Source organism: Musa acuminata, chromosome BXJ1-9 (genome assembly GCF_036884655.1).
Source record: "Musa acuminata AAA Group cultivar baxijiao chromosome BXJ1-9, Cavendish_Baxijiao_AAA, whole genome shotgun sequence".
Classification (NCBI taxonomy): domain Eukaryota; kingdom Viridiplantae; phylum Streptophyta; class Magnoliopsida; order Zingiberales; family Musaceae; genus Musa; species Musa acuminata.
In genome coordinates this window covers 23,344,799-23,366,326 of record NC_088335.1, presented here as the reverse complement: position 1 = coordinate 23,366,326, position 21,528 = coordinate 23,344,799, and the positions used below count along the sequence as shown (strand labels likewise).

The 21,528-nt window shown below is 37.7% G+C and overlaps 2 protein-coding genes across 2 annotated transcripts; both read right to left on the bottom strand.

Annotated features, from left to right (window-relative positions):
* Positions 1-7,040: 7,040 nt before the first annotated feature.
* LOC135593427 (UPF0496 protein 1-like) lies at positions 7,041-8,880 on the bottom strand. The gene has a single exon (XM_065083447.1). The coding sequence runs from the start codon at positions 8,388-8,390 to the stop codon at positions 7,221-7,223; it is 1,170 nt and encodes a 389-aa protein (XP_064939519.1). The 5' UTR covers positions 8,391-8,880; the 3' UTR covers positions 7,041-7,220.
* Positions 8,881-11,418: 2,538 nt separating this feature from the next.
* On the bottom strand, positions 11,419-21,086 carry LOC135593426 (dolichyl-diphosphooligosaccharide--protein glycosyltransferase 48 kDa subunit-like). The gene is made up of 13 exons (XM_065083446.1): positions 20,713-21,086; positions 20,411-20,547; positions 20,189-20,314; positions 18,068-18,121; positions 17,831-17,944; positions 15,334-15,389; positions 15,215-15,256; positions 14,539-14,614; positions 14,295-14,366; positions 14,071-14,196; positions 13,883-13,987; positions 12,001-12,084; positions 11,419-11,788 (listed from the first exon to the last, which is right to left on the bottom strand). The coding sequence occupies exons 1-13, from the start codon at positions 21,002-21,004 to the stop codon at positions 11,741-11,743; spliced, it is 1,332 nt and encodes a 443-aa protein (XP_064939518.1). The 5' UTR covers positions 21,005-21,086; the 3' UTR covers positions 11,419-11,740.
* Between the last annotated feature and the right edge of the window lie 442 nt (positions 21,087-21,528).

Genomic DNA, 21,528 nt, shown 5'->3' with positions numbered 1-21,528 from the left:
TTCAGAATTGAGTAAATAAAAAAAATAAAATAAAATGGAGGACATGTGTCATTAACAAGGATGAGCCACTTAGCATTTATTCTAAAGTTGACACCTAAACCCTCATGCATGCTTGCCACCTCACTATTTTAGCATGAGCCAAACCTAAGTAATTTAAGGCACCATTAAAAAGAAACTTTTCAGCCAACGTTAGTTTGAGGAGAAGAAGAAGAAGAGAAGAAGAAGAAGAAGAAGAAGAAGAAGGAGAAGAAGAAGAGGAAACTTTGTTTGAGGTTTTGCATCAACTCCCTATATTTGGGAATCAAACTCATCTAAGGCAAGTGTCCTAACCTCTTCCTACAGAATTTCTAATCTCTGTTTTCTTTTTAACTCTACATAATTCAAAAGATTTCAGCTTAGTACCAAACCGTTCTTTCCTTTTGATACAAAGCCATGAATCTGAAATTTTTTGGTAATCTGAATTCTATACATTATTTTGGATCTAACTTTTAGCACTAAACTCTGATTTAGGCAAAACTAATTCATTTGAAAGTAAACTCAAATATCTTTATTTTGACACTAATATTGAATGATTTGGAGTTTAAATGCCTACTAAGACTTCTGTTTCAATTAACCCTACAGATTCTGCAAAATAGGGACTGAAATATCTGACCTTCTGTTACTAAATTGCTCATAACTCTCTAGAGAAAATTCTGAATTATACAATGCTTGGTTTTTTTGAAATTAGATTCGCATATCTTTCTTTTGACATATAATTTAGTAATTTTGAAGTATGTTTGCCTTCTGAAACATCTGTTTAAATTGACACTATCAATTCTGCAAAACAGAGATGATCAATTCTGACCTTCCTTTACTCTATTTGTTGTAACTTCCTGTTAAGAACTCAAAAAATTATAAATCTGAGTTCATCCGAAAATAGATTGATACAGCTTTCCAATGACATCTATTTTTAGTGATTTGGAGCATGCTTGATCACTCAAACAATTCAAGAAATGTACCATTCAAATTCTATCAGAATTGAAAACTTTGTTGGGTTTTGCCTATTCAATTTTCATCCTATTGGAAATATGATTTCTGCTAAATTCTTCTTCAATTGAGCTTTATATTAGTCCTTTGAAGTTCTTGTATTGTTCATCCTAAAATTATTGTATAACTGAAATTTATTATGTAATGCTTTGTTTGCATTTCCTTGTTTGATAAAGGCACATGCATATCTTCGTTGTTCCGCATGTGCTTCTGATATGTGTCAATGTTATTGTTCATACTACCCTTTTGTACTCTGGTGTCTTGTGGGATATTGTGAACCTTTGCTAGAAATGGTAAAGGGAGTTATGCTTAGAGCCCGCGATTGCTCTGCCGGCCCCATTGACTTCACTCAGACGTGGGTGGATGGAGCTCCCAGACGTGGGAGACTTATGCTTGGTGGTCATCCAGAAATGGATGAATCACATTATGTATATGGTCCCACAGCGCCCTCTATGTTTATTGATATGATATCCAAAGCTTTGTTTATGAGTTCATATTATGCTTTGGATAAAAATGGAATGCATGCTACATCAAAAATGATATACAGCTTGTGTTTATTATTCGATTTACTTGTTATACTTTGAAGTGTTTCCTTTATCATTATTATGCCCCCAAACATTCTTATGCCTTTGATATGCGCCTAAATGCTTCATGTGCCATTTGATACATGCCTAAATGCTTCTTTTGCCAATGAAATGCTCCAATTTCCTTTCTCCTATTGTTATGTCTAATGCCTATTTTTGAACGAGGTAAACCTTTGTGATTTTATATCAAATGAGATGACTTCAAATGAACACTTGTATTTTTACTTTTGTAACTTGATACTAAGCCTGCTTAAACTTCTCCTATCGCCATGGATATGTTAGACGCTTGCTGAGCTCTTTATGCTCACCCCGTTGCTATATAAATTTTTCAGGGTAGCTTGTCACGCACTGAAAAGCTAGAATTGGGTTAAAGCAGTGAAAGGCTAGAAGATTTTTGAGCTAATTTTGTTGGATGATGGTTTTTGTTGTATAGTAAACTTTACTTCTGATATAATGTTAAGGATCTGTTGATACTTATGTGTTGTAAAAGTTTAAAGGACCGCTCATGTATATGGAATGATAAGTTTAAGTTGTATAAGGATAAGAACTCATGGTAAATAATTATCTTTTTGTGATTGTATATACTTCTATGTTCATGGATTTGTGTTGTGGTTGATGTTTAGTTGAGTTGCCTTTGGATTTTGTGAATCTCTAAGTGAAGTGGATTATGATTTATGTAACGTACATGTTTATGAATTGTGAATATTGATTTTTGAATGATTCTTAGTATCCTCAAATTGTTAGATTGGATCCTGGATTGAATTGATGATGAATTATAATATTATTAATTTTAGACAGGGTCACACTTCCCGAATGTGATAATTCGGGGGGGCGTGACAACTGTCCACAGTAAAGGCTTAGTTATCTAGACACTTCTCTATGAAGGACTTAGGGGAAGCATCCTATATCTTGGGGATTTGGATCTATAGAGATAGATCCAAGAGGATGCTTGGCTTGTCCCAATCCAAGTATATAGACACCATTGTCAAAAAGTTTGGCATAAAAAATTCCAAGAGATGTCTTATATCGATAAGACATGGGATATCGCTTTCTAGGAGTATGTCCCCAAAGACTCCTAAAGAAAGGGCGAACATGGATATGATACATTATGCCTCAACTATAGGGTATATCATGTATGTCATCCTATATACCATGCCTGATATAGCGTATGCTCTGAGTATCATGAGTAGGTATCAGGCGGATCCAAGCTTGGAGCATTGGAAAGTAGTAAAGTGTATCCTTAAGTACTTGAGAAGGACTAAGGATCTTTTACTAGTATATGGAGGTAGTAGCCTTAGGGTTGTAGCCTACTTGGACTCAAGTTTTCAATCCGATGTTGATGATAACAAGTCGAATTCGGGGTATGTGTACACCTTAAATAAAGGAGCAGTGTGCTAGAAAAGTTTCAAGAAAGATACTACTATTGACTCAACCACAAAGGCAGAGTATATTGCTGTAGTAGAGGCAGCAAAAGAGAGAGTCTGGATGAAGATACTACTATAGATCTGAGAATTGTGCTAGGTAGTGAGGAGCTAATTCTCTTATATTACGATAACTATGGGGCGATTACTCAAATAAAGAAACCCGGGTCTCGTCAGAAGTGTTCTGAGGAGGTTCCAACTTGTTGGAGAGATCGTAACCCAAGGAGATGTAGTAGTGGAAAGAGTTCTATCTGAAGATAATATTGTAGATCTATTGACAAAATCATTATCTCATATTATCTTTGAGCATCATAGGAGTCTGATGAGGATCAGACATATAGGTGATTGACTTTAGGTCAAGTGGAAGTTTGCTAATCATATGTGCTCTACAAGCCAATCACGTGAGTGATGGCACATGTGACTTGATACGCAATCTTTTTGCTTATTATATTTTGGCATTTATCACTTTATATTATTTGTCGCATATATGAATATATATATTGTGATGTCCTTGAATTTGTACAATGGGAATCAGATCATGATGAGATCACGATAATGAGACTGATTCGCTTTTAAACACAGATCCTAAATAATCCCAGTCATATGTTACTCAAGAGAGACATCGAGATAACCGAACAGACTGGTGTGCTATATACCAATCCATATAATGGATGCAGCTGGTCTCATAGCTGCTTGTGTAGAGACACTAGAGATATAGTACAAGTGCTCATTAGAGAATGAGTTCACTGATTGATCCGCTTACGGAATGCTAGATGGTTGATGATACCTTATTATCAAACAATGATTTTGTAGTCCTAGTGGTGTATCTGGTCCTTAGACTTGAGACACCAAGGATGTCCTGTATGAGTGCTCCATTCTTTGATACCAGACTTATAGGTTTGGATGTCCCAGATCTAGTACAGCCAGTCATCAGAAGTGGCAGTCAACCTTACGAGGGCTATTGAGTGTCGATAGAGGATCATCCACTCTCGATGTCATGAAAGGAATATCTTAAGTGTTCTTGCTCAGACAAATCCTTGGCTAGTGTCATTCGGATTGAGAGATAAAGAGTTCTCCAGGAGAATCCGATTAAGAGCAAGACTCGAGTAGAAACCGTATGGGTTTGACAACACCATGCCCGGTATATAGTCTCTAGGATATTAGATGGATGAGAGACCATAAGTACATAGTAACTGAGACTAGTATCAAAGAGTGGAGCATTCATACAATACATCCTTAGTGTCTCAAGTCTAAGGACCAGATACACCACTAGGACTATGAAATCGCTGTCTGACAATAAGGTATCATCAACCATCCTGTATTCCGTAAGCAGATCAATCATTGAACTCATTCTCCAATATGCACCTGTACTGTATCCCTAGTGTCTCCACACGAGTACCTATAAGACCAGCTGCATCCATCATATGGATGGGTATACAGCATACCAGTATGTTTGGTTATCTCAATGTCCCTCTCGAGTAACCTATGACCAAGATTATTTAGGATCTATGTTTAAAGGCGAATCGGTCTCATTATCATGATCTCATCATATCTGATTCCCATTGCATAAATCCAATGACATCACAATATATATATATATATATATATATATATATATATATATATATATATATATATATATATATATATATATATATATATATATATATATATATATATATATATATATATATATATATATATATATATATATATATATATGCAACAAGTAATATAAAGTAATAAATGCTAAAATATAATAAGTAAAAAGATTGCATGACAAGTCACACGTGTCATCACTCACGTGATTGGCTTACTGGGCACATATGACTAGCATGAGGGACTATAGGTACATGGTAACTAAGGACAGATAGGTCCAATGGATTAGATTCCCCTACATCGTCTGGGGACTACGGCGTAGTGGCCTAGTACATCCGCAATCGATGAGTCGAGTGAATTATTATCTGGAAGGAGTTCTAATAGGTATGACTCATAGCCAACTCGATATTGGGTCTTAAGAGTTACACACATATGGTAGGCGTTATGATGAGTAGAGGTTCAGATATGAGATATCCGTCAGAGCTCCTATCTTATTGGATATCCAATAAGGCCCTGAATTATTGGATCCCATGGACGAGATCCAATAAAAATCCATAAGAGATTATTGGATAGAGATCCATTAATCTAAGAGGCTTGGGTAGTTAGATGAAGATCCAATACCCAATATGGGAGGATCCATTAGGGTTAAGATTGATAGGGGACCTTTATAAATAGAAGTGATTCAATGGTTCATAGGCTAGAGCTTTTACTTGCCTCTCCTATTCTCCTCCCCCTCTCCACCTCAAAGTAGGCCTGGAGTTTTGAGGAGCGTCGTTGCAACCCTATTGTGTGGACCATCGCTAGAGAGAAGGGCGTTTGGCCTCCTTCACCCTCTCCTAGAGATCTGCAAGGATTCAAGGATATACGATCTCCCTGGGTAACACAATCTTTAATATACGCAGTTTTCTATTTTATGGATTTTATGCACCAATCTTCGCACGATGATGAATATATCTTTAGGAATAGAGGATTTTGTTTTCTGTTCTTTCACTACGCATGTGATATCATCCCCAAAGATTTCCCAATAGGTACCGCCCAGACTGGGTAGTGGTACCACCGATAGTTAATATTGTCAAGTGGTGGTACTGCTAGAACCCGGTCTCCAAGACTCTGTCAAGCGATAGTACTGCCAGACTGGGCTGCGATATAGCCTAGTGTTAAAGTGTCAAGCAGTAGTATCACCCAGTACTGATGGTGGTACTACTAGTACCCTAGAAACCTGGGATGAAATATTTTTTAGCTCCTATTTTGAAGTCATTGGGGCCTATAAATACCTCACTCTTTTCTGCATGAAGAAGTAATAAAGTATAGACAAAAATCTTGAATTGTGAGGGTGTGAAAGTATTGTAAAAGTGCTAAGTGTCCTCCTTCTCCCTTTCTAAGTCTTGCAATCATTCAAGTGAGGTGTGAGGTTTGTAAGGATTGTCTCCTAAACCCGAAAAGGGAGAAAGTGTTGTAAGAAGGTGGTTGCTCTACATTTCTTGAAGGAAGACTATTAGTGGACGCCAATGACCTCGATGGAGAAATCGAAAGTGGATGTAGGTCACAATGATCAAACCACTATAAATCCGGTGTGGTCTTTCCTTACTGCTTACGTTCATTGCTTAGCTGCACTCTGCATTGTTCATTTACTTCAAGTCGATATCTTCTCGATACGATTTTTTCGTTATGTTTTTATCAACTCGGAAAGATTTGGAATCGTAACCGTACTTTTATCACTGCACTAATTCACCCCCCCCCCCCCCCCCCCCCTCTTAGTGTCGTATTGATCCTAACATGTGGTACCGCCAGGATTCGAGAAACTCAAGATAAGACCTTTTTTTGCTCCATTTGAAGTCATTTGGGGTCTATAAATACTTTACTCTTTCCTGCTTAGCAAAGCTTGAAATTTAGTAGAAAAGGGGGAAAGAATACTTGAGAAAATAATTGAAAACTCTCTTAGGATTTAGAGTCTCTTCCTCTTAGAGTTAGTAGTTTTCTAAGGGAGAAGTGAGGTCTAAAAAAAATGTGTAAAATGTTCTCTCCTAAGCGTATGAAAAGGAGAAAGAGTTGTAAGGATAGTTGATCTTCGTCCGTTGAAAGAAGATCGGTAGTAGAAGCCGATGGCCTCGAGTGAAGAGGAATCGGTAGTGAATGTAGGTCACGACGATCGAACCAGTACAAATCTGGTTTACATTTATTTTATATTTTTATTCATATTACAAACTGATTTACTTATTTATTAATTCAAGTTAAACTCTTTTTTGACATTAATTTTCATCGAACGAGAATTTTCAAACCGACATAATTTTTAAAAAAAACTAATTCATCCTTCCCGTATGCATATCCATAGATCAAAAACATCGTATCAAGTGTGGGGACTGTGTACATGATTGCTTCAAGGCAAAAAAGCAAATTCCATCTTTTGGAGGAGTCCAAGCAATGAAGCTTTATTGCGGTGGGAATGCAGATTTTCCACATAGCAACAAAATTGACTACAATCTGATGAAGAACATGACAAAACCTAAGAAGAAAATGTAGCTCCAAATCCTGGTTTTGGAAGGAGGACATCACATAGAGTTCACCTACATTGATTCATGCCTCCTCTTTTTCATTCTGGGTTCCTAATAATCCTCTGCAGCACCACAGTCCTGGCTCTCCTAATGTCCCTGCTGCATCTATCAGCCTGCTCTCCCAAATCCTCCACGCTCTTCATGAACACCTCCATCTTCTTCCTGATCTCCTCAATCCCAAGTTTCACTGCCCCCACGTCCTTGATGGCGAATTCAGCATCGTCCAGCAGCGAGGTAATCCCCATTTCCAGCTTGTCGATGAGCACCCGAATGCTATCCATGTCCTTTATGGCGATAAAGGTTCCTACTTGCATCGAGCTCAGCACCTCCTTCTGCCCTTTCAAGGCGTTCTGGTAGTCGTTCAGCAACGAGTCGATCCATTTCCCCATCGACCCGATCGGGATCGACGCCGCCGCAGCCAGCGCCGCAGCCACTGGCGGTGCAGCTACTGCGGCTGCCACCACGGAGCAGATGATGACTACGGCGAAGGTGGCGGCGAAGATTATGCTCGAGAGTGTCCGCCATGCCTTGATGGACTTCAGCTTCTTGTCGAGCTTGTTCTTCCTCAGCTGCAGCTTCTCCAGCATCAGCAGCTGCTGCCTGTAGACGGACTGGAAGACCCGGAAGAACTCTTCGGTGAATGGATCGCCGGCCGCCTTGAAGAGCCTTAACTCCTCCAATGTCCTTGAGTACTTCTTATTGTCGTCTTCCTCCTCCTCCTCCTCGGCGAAGCGTTGCAGGGCGACGTGGATGATGAGTTGGGTATCGCGGGCTTTCTTGAGGCACTTCTCGAGGGCGGCGCAGAAGTCGAGCGTCTGCAGGCTGTTGTCGAAGTAGTCCTCGACGAGGTCGAAGAGCTCGGGGCTCTTCCAGATGTCGCGCTTGCACTCCAGGATGACCTTCACCACCTCATGGTTCATCTCGAGCAGGCAGCCGGTGATCTCGCGGAGGGAGTCGAGGGAGAGGGAGCGGACCTCAACTCCGAGAGCGAGGGAGGAGATGACGCGGCTGGTGCGCCGCTGGAGCGTCGAGTCGAAGGTCTGGAGCTCGGGATCGAGGCGGCAGGCGGCCTCGTACGAGCTGAGTTCTGCCACGTACCGGATGTTGGCCTGGACCCCTCTGTCACCCGCGGCAGCCGCCGAGGCGTCGCCGCCGTCCTCTAATAGGACCGGCGGCGTGTCGGGCCTCTTGCTGTGGTGAGCGCCCATCAAACTTGAAGGAAAGGAGAGATTTTCGCGATGATGAAAAATCTCTCAAAAAGAAGGAAAAAGGAAATCTTTGGGGAGTATAACCGATGATGAGAAGAAATCGAGAAGAAAAAGTGAAGCTTTACCAAGCTTTTGTGGAGGAAAAGGATGCAAAGGGAGAGGAAGAACAGCAAAAATCAAATATTTCTCCGCTAGGAGACAAGTTAGACGAGAAGAGACGAAGGAGAAGTTTGCTTATGGATGTTTTATAGGACTAAACCAGAAAAGATCGGAACTTTATGGAACCTCGAGGTGTTCAGATCGGGAAAGAGAGAGAGGCAGAGCAATGCGAGAAGGTGAGACGTGCCACAAGAAGAGCAATGCGGAAGACAGGGGATGTCAAGAGAGAGGTGAAGGGAAGAGGAAGTGTGTCCGGCTTGTAGATGTCTTGTACGCATGAGAAAACGAGGAAAACGGAGGGAGGTGGTGGGCAAATGGAGCTCTTACGAAGCATCTGTCTCTCTCTCTCTCTCTCCCTCTCTCGCTGCAGTTTCGACGCGGGAAGCAAGCCGAAGGCAGGTTAGCAAAAGAGTGAGGAAGGGAAACAAAAGCAACCAAAGGGACGAAAAAGGAGGGTGGTTGTGGGTGGAGTGTAGTAAAGAAGAGATAAGGGTGAAGTCTGCACTGTAACGAGCATGACCGCAGCTCAAAGCAAACCTCTGTCACCTTCATCCTCTCTAATGGAAATTTTTCTGGTGTGCATTAATTGGGGGTGTTGCTTCTTCCCAGCTTCACCGCAGGATTGTCCAACATATCCCTTCTTTTACTTTGCTGAACAAAGATATCCCTTCATAAATGCTCTTTAGATTGCTTCAGTTAAAAGGCATATATTTATTTTGCTCCTGTTCGACTCTTCTTCCTCCTGCAAGTAGTCCAAGAATTAGAGGGTTAGATGACTCTCATGTGGATCACTGTGATGCGTGATTTAAAGGTCTAGGTATATTTTGATCAAGCCATTAACTAACCTCAAGTCATTCCCAAGCTACAGTAATATTCTTATAAAAAATATTTTATGATAGATGTCCTTCAACTAAACGATTAATTATAAATACCAATTCGTTTAAATAGAACTCAGATATCCTTCGATTGCATCTGAGACATTCATAAAAGAAAGTAGATATTATATTTAAAAACGTAGTATTAGTCTGTAGAAACTTTTGATCCTCAAATAAATAAATAAATATATATATATATATATATATATATATATATATATCGTCTTTACCCCCTTATTATCCTTCATAAAATATATATTATTCATGTAAACTTATGCTTTGACTTAAAAGGATTTACGGACTAGCGGGAACATAGAAACAAAAAAAGTGGCCACCATTGAAGTGGAGCAGCAGCAACCTCAAAGGAAAGCCGCTACAAACCCTTTTTTAAGCCTTGTCACGGTGGCTGATTCGTCGACACGTGTGCCCTTTTTCTGTGCCAAATCCAATTGGACCCGAGCCCAGAATATAGTAGGTCGCTTTCCTTGGGTCGTGCCGTTTTGTTCCGTTCATAACGGCTCGATCACGTTTCAAGGACTGGTTTAACGTGTCCCGCCCACGTCGCGCCTGATATTGTTAACAAAAGATTTGACGTTACGTAAAGGCCAAATAATTAATGCGAATTAATGAGTAACTGGCCCTGGAATTATAAGATATCAGAAATTCCAGGATGAGTTTGGCAGGTTTTGTTTATTTTGGGATGACTGAATGTGAAATGTGAGGCATCACATTTTCGACAATTTTTTTAATATATATATATTTATTATTTTATTTATTATTTTAAATTTGTATTTAATAGCTAATCTTTTATATTTATTGATACTTCCATTAGGGTAATGTCTTGTTAAGTTATTAATATGTTCTTGTAAAATTAACGATTCAGTTTTATCTTTTGTTTCATCTTCTTAATGTTGATACTAATTTTTGTTCGCTGAAATCGATCATCATTGTGATCTTCCTACGGTCGAGTCCAGCTTAAAATATATTTTGCACGAGATGAGACCCTGAAAAAGATGTTAGGTTTTTACATATAGCATCGATTTTAATTTTTTTTCTTTTCCCATATTTGTTTAAAGCTCACGCCTAACAAAAGATATCAATTATTTAAAGATTCATCGGCAATCAATTTAACCCAACCTATCGATCACCCACTTGTAGGGTTAGGATTCGATAATCCACCACATAATAATAAAAAGATATCCTCGATCATCGACTGGACTGTCGACCAAATTTTTCTACGATTTGGGTAATTGGTTCTGTAAGTCTTGGGACTTGAGATGAAAGCAATTGAAGTACGTGGAAGAAGAAGCCCTTTTCAATCAACCTCCCACCGAATCAATCCTCATTGTTCACTAAATGCTCGTTAATTGTCTCTGTTGAGACATTCTTCCAAACTTGCCAAGGAGAATGACACCAAACCAAGATGTGATCTGAGGTTCCAAGGGTTGGGCTACGTATACTCTAAACAGAAATTTGGCACAGATGAACTTTGTAAGGTAACCCTTAATTGATTTGAGTATGACTTTCTAAATGAAACTTTTATTTAATACTTTTTTTCGAAAGAGCACCAAGGAAGATGGAATTGTTCGTTGAAAGATCTTCAAGATCATGAATTATGAGTGAGTTTTCTTTCTTTTTTTATTTGACTTTTTTTTTTTTGGCACAAGGAGAAGGATTATTTTTCACAAAGAAAAAAAGTCACTCTTTTGATATATATATATATATATATATATATATATATATATATATATATATATATATATATAGTGAGAAAAAAGCTTTAACATTTGAAAACAAAGATTTAAAAAAATAATCAAATGAATCAAAAAATTTTTTGGATATTACGCAAGTGATTTTTATATAATCATACAGAAACATCAATCTTATGTTCTGCGACCACTGTAATCATTCTAGTGAGAGAATAAAACTCTTCTTTGGAGCTGGTAAAATGCATGTAGGAGGGCAAAAGAACATGACAGTTGATGAGAAAGCTGTAAAACAACTAAACTGATCACTTATAAATAGCACAAACATTTTGTTACCTCAGTTGCAATCAAACGCACTGATCATATGCTTAAGAAAACTCATGTCATGTTAACTAGGAGGACATGAAATACTTTGTTTTACCAACTCTCGAGTTTCAACCCTAAAACCCAGAATACAACCTACTACAATATTTTTAATCCCAAATGCCAGCTCAAATTCAACAAACAAAAACATTAATTAGATATTTCGATGACTGATCTGGGTATCTAGTCTTGCTGAAAATTCTATACCCAAAACTTAAGTTACCAAATCTATCTCAGGGAGCGGCATCTACTTGTTGTAGAGGTAAACAATGCTGAAAATGAAAAATGCCACCATCTGCCAGAAAAGAAAAGGTTTTAGAACAAATTCAACTGTAAGATATTGACAAATGCAGCTTCTCCAATAGTTTCTTATGCTTCATGCATGCATGTGATACAAACCTTACTCTGTAACTCAGAGCAATTTATAAGTTGACATATATCCAGCATATCACTTGTTAAAAGTTTGGTTAGCATTATTTATTCTCCGATTTGGTATAAGAAACTCACAGTTGAAAATGATGCTCCATAATATGGAAAAGCAGTCGTTATGAATCTCTCATATTCATTGTGCCGGAATGGTCGGACAGGTATCTGCAAGAGAATGACTCAGATTTGATTAGATTTATCTATTTATATCGGGAATCAACATAATCATAATTATTCACAAGACAGTAGCGCTAATAGCTTTTATTTACCCAGGTTAAACAGTAAGTTCTGCAGGAGCTGAAGGATCCTATCTATAAAAAAACCTAGCTGAAAACACCTAAGTTTATTATAGTGTTTCTAAACAAATTCCTGATGACAAAAGGTGATCTCACCAGGACCTTTCTAGTGAAGCTGCCAACTGATAACCATTTTGAGTCATTTGACCAAGTGTTGTGCCAGATGCATATAAAGAGCTATAAGTAATGACAGTATCTATCAAGGTAGCTAGTCATCCCACCAATGAATATGAAAGCAAAAACAATGTAGGTCAAATAAAGTATCACCACAAAAGGTAGAAAATGCAAAAAGGATAAGGATTTACTAGACAAGCAATGTTGCATATAGCCAGATACAGAATAAGTACGCTAGTAAAGCTTCCATCAAGCTAGGACTTAGAAAATCTCTGTTTCTTAAACAAGAACTATTTTTGTGCTTGTTGCTTCTGTCTCTCTGTCTGGTACTAATTCTACCCATCCACCATTATCAACATGATTTGCCTGCCACAATACCATAATTTCATGCTGAAGATGTACCTGTAATTGCTGATGATGCCAGCTGGCACAATCATTGTGTTGTGACCCAAAAATTAACAAACAATATCACATCCACGGTGGCTCATGCCTACTTTGATGAAACAATCTATTTCAAATAACATGATCCTTCCTGTACTAGAACTAAACCCTAGCTACTTGACTGATATACTTTCTCTTACGAAGAAGGTTTAAAGCCAATGTTTTAAAAACCAAGCGCACTGCCCAATATGGCCCAGTTACTGGTTTGACAAGGAGCTGCCACATGGTCTAAGCAATTTCACTCAGTCTGATTCAGAACACTTAAATTTTCTTCTATCCGTGGCTGAAAACAGCTATTGACAGCCTCAATAGCTGTTGAAACTAGTAAACACAGCTTTCAGCAGTTTTTTACTCCTCTTTCCACCTTGCAGTCTCTGCAAGGTGGAAAGACAGCCTCAATAGCTGTTGACAGCCTCAACCTTTGGTACACACCTTTCGTACACAATTTTCAACAGCTATTGACAACCACAATAGCTGTTGAAAAAAGTAAACACAGCTTTCAGCACTTTTTTACTCCTCTTTCCACCATCTCAGCATCCACCTCCTTCAATTGCCATTATCACCTCCTCACATTGTTGCTGCCACCATCTACTCCTTTGGTATGTATCATCTTCTCATTCATCTACCCCTTTGGCACACATCATCTTATTATTTTTCTTCTCTTCTCCACCGCCTCCTCCTCCGCAGGTTGGACCCATACTAGGAAGGACTAGGACATACCGACACATGGTATGCACCACCGTACAAGTACCAAACCAGTCCACCCAAGGATCGATATCAGTGCGCGACCACGATTTAGAACCTTGTCTAAGGTCATCCTTTCATACCTAACTTTGCTTAGTCTAAAGATCAACGAGGTCAACAGTTGATCATAAAATTCTACATAACTTTCCTAGGAGCCTTATCAAGTTTAGTTGTACTCTACAGCTAAATCCATATTGTTTTCGGGAAAAAAAACTTGAACAATGATTGCTTTAAGCATCAAACAACAATTTAGTAGGAATTACACTTTGGGGACGGCACACAAACCTTTCAGCAATATAATGAAACATATTGAAGGTCAAAAGGAGGGAGAAAAAAAGAAAAGAACCAACTAACGAGACATGACAGACCTGTTTTGAAAGTGATAAGCTAGTGTATCCAAGTTTTTGGTGCTCCACCTTAAACTGGAAAACGCCATAGACATCAGGAACCTTGAATGAAGTTGAATACAGGCCCTGCGACAAGGACAACAAAGCATTTTCATCGGCTGTGAGATATCTAGCATCTGCAACCAGAGGAATTTAAACTTGAAAGGTACCTTGTGGTCAGTGGCAAGGGTTTTTAGTACATAGGGGCTCATCATATAAAATTGAACTTGCACATCATCTGCTACATATGGTTCCCAGCTTGATCCAGACCATTCATAGATTTCAACAGAATATTCCTTCACCAAAATTTCATTAGAAAAATATGCAAGCAACATTTTGTTTCTCCCTGCTTATCAGACTCAGAACAATAAATTTTTCACAGAAAAACAATTACCAGATCATCATTAATCCGATACATGGATGGCTCATTTGTTTCTCCAACTTTGTGATGATGTACATTAACAGCCTGCACATAACAATATTCGGCAATAAATGTTAATTAATTTCTATAAAAGTAATTCCACTCCAATAACAACATTCCTAAAGAAAACAACTTTCCAATTGTGTTGATTTCATTCAGCAAATTAATGGTAAAATTATGTGAACAATTGATTTAACTAAGATGCCAGATCCTTAACCTTGAGATGACCCCTTTCATGGAAGACCCATTTGCTAATCTCTGTGACAAACTGCTCATTGCCAGACTTCTCGTGCCTGCAGCAAGGCAAAGTTCCCTTTAGCAAGTTTCTTAAATGTTTCTGAATAATGACTACTTTTTTACACCAAATGAACCACTTATATCCTAAATGCTCATGCAGGAAACTAACGGGTCAGTACAGGAATTTACTAAAGAACAAAATCCATCTAATTTTGCAAATAATTATGAAAAGGAATTATCATCATAAAATAACATCCAAAATTAATGGAACTATATGCAGGGAAGCTAGCTGAAGGGTTCAACAGGTTTCTTCATAATAGGATGATGTTGAATCAATACTGTCTACACAATGCCATTTGAAATTTACAGCTTTAAAGGAGAAATTGTAATGAGAGAGCAAGAAGGCATTTAATTTTTCTCTTTCAGAAAATCACTATGGCAGTTAACAACTGGTGCAAACATTTTTTAAAATAACATTCTACAAAATAAAGCCAGAAAAGGAAGCAACATACAAAAGTTAACAAGTTGGTTTAGTAACAAACATTTTTTAAAATAACATTCTACAAAAGAAAGGCAGAAAAGGGAAACAACATACAAAAGTTAAGAAGTTGGTTTAGTAACAAAGCAAACAAGTTCTAAATACAAATAACCCTTACTTAATAGACCTCCCAGCCTTCTGCACACCAGATTTGAGAAAACTGATGCAACCAACATTATTAATCTGTGTTAGAACTAATATTATTCACATCTTAGAACTAAGAGACAACATTCATACCGATTGCTGAACATATCCAAAGAGCCCGTAATCAAAATACGAGCATTGTTTCTTGCCTGAAGATTGAATAAAAATGGTAAGCATAGATTAAATGAATTTCTGTAAATAGCAGTAGATAAAAATATGGGCAGATCAATGCACGAGGCTCCCACTAATGTGGGGCCAGGAGGATCCATTTAATGAAACCTTATATCAAGTTATGAGAAGATATGACATTTTTATTATGAAATTCTTAAATATTAACACATAAGACAAACAAAACACAAAGCAAATATCAGATAGTTGGATCCAATAATGTGTTTATACTGAATGGCATACTTTGGTGGCCAAGGTTCCTGCCACATGCAAACAAGGCAGCTCCTTCAGCAACAGATGAGATAAATTAGTTGGTCTGATAAGCATGTCAATCAGCAACATTTTATATATGAGTTCGTGGAGATGCTGCTGAAGCAATTGTTTTTCCAGTACATGTCTAAAGGATTGCTAAATTCAACAAAAGCAGGAAGAATTACAGTGTTAGAACTTGAGGCACATATGCTATTGAACAATTGAACTTCAAACATCTTCCCGTACTGTTACCGGTTTTAAAAAGGAGCAAAAATAACTTATTTATTTAATTTAAATAATTTGGTGTATCAATAATTCTCTTTCTTCCTTCTGTTTCATTTAATTAGACAAAACAACACTGGTGTTCTAAAATGTTACATTGACACTTACAGTCGATTATATGACTTCACAGCACAAGAACCATATTACTTTCACTAGCCATATGACCTCATAACAGCAATATGAGACCCAAGAATCAATACACAAGTGACAACAAATATCTGCATGCAGATGCAGAATACAGTAAAAAAACGCACGTTCCATCCTTCCTCATTACTTAATTTTACCAAGAATTATATTGTTTATTAACAGTATGATGATATATGAGCCATAATAATGTTATACTAAATTTCCTAAGATTCTGCATTTTTCTGGTTATTTGTCACTTAAATACACTCCCAAATCAGCATAACATGGCCTATAAATTCTGAAGTCCAAGCATAGCATTTTTTACCTATTTATCATTCATAATTTTCAATTTGTTTCAAATTCACACTTAATATACATCATCAACTAACATATTTTAAAAAACTTGATATAAACTTGATATAGCGCAGATGTGCAGCAAAATACAGCATATACTTTGTGTAGTTCTTCACCCATTCCATACCATAGCCAATTTCAGATGATTAGGCAGTACCTTTACTGTAACAGCAAAGATGGACTATTAGAAATTATGTGATCCCAGTTACTGTAACTACATAACTTATAAGCAGAAAGAAATCAAAGATTTGGTTTCTAAAAGCAGTGTTGTCAAAGCTGCAGGCACTAAAAGGCACCAAGGTTTCAAAACAGCCAATGTGCTAGGTCCTAGCACGCCTATGCAAAACAAGATGCTCATTAATATAAAAATTATAAAAATATAATTAAGACTAAAAATAATAATTAAAATAATAATTAGGCAATACATAAGTTTCATGACATTTCATATTCAAAATATCACCACTAAAACATTGAATTACATTCATTTAACCACTAAAATAAAGGTACTACTACGATTCAAGAGCTTAATACTACAGTGATTATTCAAAAGATTACCGGTAACAATCTAGTAATTAGTTATTCAGAATCAACAATCAAGAGCCTCCGATTGAGAGGAGAAGGGGGGAGGGGTGCTACCGGGATAGAGAAGCAATGAAGGGTAGGGGGAGAGAAGAGAGGGTTGCATTGCCAAGAGAGAGAATGGGAGGGAGGGAGAAAGAAAGAGGGAGATGAGAGTGGAGAGAAGGGGTGGGGGGAGGAGGGGGGGGGAGAGAGAGAGAGAGAGAGCTCAGAGTAAGAAGAGAGAAGGGGGGAGGAGGGGGCCTGCATCGTTGGTGGAGAGAGATCGCGGATAGAGGAGGTGTCATCAGGCGATGCAATTATCCAATCACTGTCGTCATCGTTGAAGGTCATTGGGTGGAGGAGGCAACAGTCATGAGAGGGGAGGTAGTCCAACGAGAGGTTCAATTAGGGCTGTCATGGGAGCATGAGATAATAAAATCTAATTAACTTAATGGATCGAGCCAAACCTCTTGGCTTGGTCTAGGTTCGACTCCACGTAGGTAGGGGAAGGAATTTGATCAATTGACCAAGTCAAACCATTTGACTCAATTTGGATTGGACTCAATGTCACTCAATGTGACTGGACCAACCCACAAAAGCACCCAGACAGTTAAATTCACCAGCCCAAAGATTTTCGAGCCAATCAGGCCTTGCCTTGCCTTGAGGGCCTAGGAAAGTTCCCAAGTGCCCCGTGACAACACTACAAAGTCTTAAATTAGAAAAAACTTGGCTATAAAGAAAAGATAAAATCTAGATCCATGAATGTGATAGTACATAATAGTTCAGTACTTAGCATTTGGAAGACAAGTAATACATAAGTCAACAATAAACTAAAACAACACGCTACCTGCACTATAGAAACTAATGATATTGCAGATCCTGTAAGTGAGGGAGGACTTGAAAGCTTCATCAACGGGTTTGCAGAATATGCAGCAGGAGAGGCAGGAAGTACTTTCAACACCTGAAGCATACAATATAGCTCAGTAAATGCTAATTGTTATTAACAATAAAATCTGACTTAGAGAATCAGTGATATAGCAAAAGTCATGGACTGGAATCATTATAAACAAGTAGGAGATGTTACCAAGCTATTAGCAGTATTCAGTGAGTGGCCAATGCCTCGGAAGAGGACAGGAGCCTGCACAAAGATTTTAGTCAAGTATCAGAAACAGAGAACAGTGTCAAGAATGGTGATGCCAATTACTTAGAAAAGAAGCAACCCATTGTTGTATGATTCAAAAATGAACAATATATATTAAGCATTGTGTTAGTACCTAAAAGTAACCTAAAACGGGTCATTGTTATTATCTAACACCACATGTGAATCATATGGGTAGTCAAGCATTTATCACTGGCTCAAGAGGAAATCCGAAGATAAACCACCAACAGGAAACAAACTTTTTTCTGAACTGCTAGAACTTCACTGGACCATGTGAATGTAATGAGGCACAAAGTGGCATTAAGCTCTAAAATCATTTAAACTTAAACCACATTAAGGAGCCCAATGTACTATTACCCAAGACAAATTAGTCTCAAACAGCATCCTAATATCTGCATATTTAGTGAGCCTACCATGAGGTTAGAAGTGAGGAAAGACTTAAATTACCCCCAAGGTAGTCTAATTCTGTCATATACCATAACTTGGTGCAATTTATAGCTGCAGTGATAGCTTTAACTTGTATGATTTGCTACATTTTATCTTCCTAAAACTTCTTTAAATATTCTTCATTATCCCTCAAAAAATATTTCTCCCACCAGTGGCAAAATATCATAAAATGCCAAATCAAAAGCTTTAAACAACCTTTTTTCCAGGCACTTATCATCTAATTCTGCCAAAAAATCACACAGACAGGTTTTTGTCCTTTACCTATACAATATGACAAAAAAATCAATAACCAAAGTATTGTTTGTTTTCTTATAATAAAATAATTAAGTTATCTTATAGTTTAAAAGTAAGGTATGTTAAATTAAAATAATTAGGATACATTAAAAAGAAAAGGAAACAGACACATCACAATTTGTTAAAAAAAAATAAAGTCATAGCATGAAATTCCTTGTATTCATAATGAATTCAAATAAAAAATATTAACAAAATTACTTATCAAATATCAATGTTTAAAAAAATAGAAGAAAGAAAAGGTTCGCAATTCAAGGAGTCAGATGAACACTTTAAGCTTTCCTGGTCAGGACACCCCAATTTCCATCTGATTTCCCCTTACCATATTGTTAATCAAAGGGGACATAGCCAAAAATCACTAATTTCCAAACTTCCTTTCCCAATCAGGATTATATCTTAACAAAGCAAGGCTTTTGCTTTCTAAAAGTTTTAGTAAAAAGTTTATATTTTTAAAATCTACGAAATTTTGGGAACAAGGATTATCTAACATGCTTCTTATAACTTTTTCACTTTAATACACACAAAAACACAAAACACCTTTAAAGTATGGACCTTTTCTTAATTGAATCCCAGAAAATAAAAATCATTTTACATGGATTTATTTAACTTATTCTCTTTTAACCAGCTAGTATATTGTCCCCAGAGTTCGGATCACATACAGAATTACAGTTATACAGCAGTACAAAAATAATCATGAATCAAAATGGTGCAACTCAGCATCTGAAGCACAGTGCTTAAAGTGAGGTATTCAAATTTATTGATTTACATTATGAAAAAAAAAACAGCTGAGATGATTAAGTTATCTGAAACTTTAAATGACAAAAAAGAGTTGAAGTAATAGATTGTGATGAATAGAAAAAATGTAAGTTAAAAGAAAATATATATCTGAAGAGTTAATTGAGACCGACAAATTGATTAAAGCATTCATACGACATATGTGGAGAAACTTGTTAAATGTGGTTGCGCCTTTGATCAATAAACTCATAGGGAATATACAGAGAAAATAGTAGTGATTTCAGAAAGCATGCTAGATAAACCTTAGTCCTTGAATTTGAACATACAGAAGGCAATTCCAGACTTACAGACTAAAATTAATTATTTTGTGCCTTGATTTTAAAAATAATTAATTTTAGATAACCTTGATATATTATTTTGTGCCTAATTACAAAAATATTAAACTGTTCAGAGATCTTATTCCTATTTAATCAAGTTTTATATGGGTCTGTACCAGCATATAAGTCTGGAGCAAAAGTACATATTATGTAATGCCCCAATCCCAATTAAGAGGAGAGATAAAAACATTTTTACCTCGATCTTCTTGTCACCGAGAATCACATCAGACTTGATGAAATCATCAGAAGCGATCAGTGTATGATCACCTTCAGTCTCTGAGACTGCATAACTAGTGTGGTCAATAACCATGGCAGCAGGATCCTGAAACCAACAATCAAGATTTAGATGACAAGGCAAAATAAATTTAAGCAACAAGATTATCCATATATCTATTTACATATATACCAAACCACTTGCCTCATCAAAATCAACCCCACATTCAGTTGCGATCTCCCGAATCAAGTCGGAAGTAGACGAGTCTGCCGCCAAGATCAAATCATGCCCCGCGTCAACGAAATCCAGAACCGCCGCCAGGTCCAACGATCCACCAAAACCTACACAGATTTCCAAACATTTGACGCAATAGATCTCATATCGATGCCAAAGATCAAGACTTTCCACTCGATCGCATCAAATTCAAGTTTTCAATCCACAAAACAGAACCTTAAAACACTAGAAAAGTACTTGAAGATAGATCAAAGAGAGAAAGAGATACTTACGCTGGACAGACGGGGAGAATAGGATGAGGCCGTCGTAGAGGTACTGGCCGTACCGGCGTAGGGCGAGCCCAGGGTCGTCGGCGTGCCTTAAATCGAGATCGTACCCTCGGGCTTGGAGGGAGGAGAAGAAGCGAGAGTGGGAGGACCGGATCGCCAGGTCGTCCACCAGAACGAGGAGCCGCCGATCGGTGGGCCGGTCAACGGAGAAGGCGTTGCAGGGGAGGGGGAGGAGGGAGGTCAGTGAGAGGAGGAGAGGAAGGGCGAATAGGAAGAGAAGTGCGAGCTTCGCCATTGCCGCAGACCGCCACTAGGGTTCTGGGGAAGGGCGGAGGGGTTTGGGAGAAGGGGCGAGACGGAGATCACGGCGAACCGAAGACTCGCTAAATATGGATCGCCTCTTACGAGCTGGATGGGGAGTTGAAAACAGGAAACAGGGAACATGGGCTGAGCTGTACGGGTGTGATTTGACATGTATGAAACTTAATTCAACACTTGGATTTAAATTAATTAAAGCTCACTTCACCTTGAGACATGAAAGATAATTATTTGATTGCTTAAAAGATATTATAAATCTGACACATGAGAAATTAGTCAGATTTTTTATTATACGTTCTTTACATATGTTTGTTGGTACATTATTTTTTTTAACTTGGGATACAGTCTCAAAAATTAAAAACCTTACCCAAGATTCATCATCCCTTTCCTTTATATGTTCCTATTATAAACATTTATCCAATCACTAATCATCCAACACTAATACAAACATTAGTGATGAATCGGTGTTGCTAAACTGGAACATACAAGAAATTAGACATC

Coding starts and splice junctions, on each gene's coding strand:
- LOC135593427 (XM_065083447.1), bottom strand. CDS start 8,390: ATGGGCGCTCACCACAGCAAGAGGCCCGACACGCCGCCGGTCCTATTA.
- LOC135593426 (XM_065083446.1), bottom strand. CDS start 21,004: ATGGCGAAGCTCGCACTTCTCTTCCTATTCGCCCTTCCTCTCCTCCTC. Junction 15,390..17,830: donor CATTAGTTTCTATAGTGCAG/GTAGCGTGTTGT, acceptor TTCAATCTTCAG/GCAAGAAACAATGCTCGTAT. Junction 14,615..15,214: donor AAGGCTGGGAGGTCTATTAA/GTAAGGGTTATT, acceptor GCCTTGCTGCAG/GCACGAGAAGTCTGGCAATG.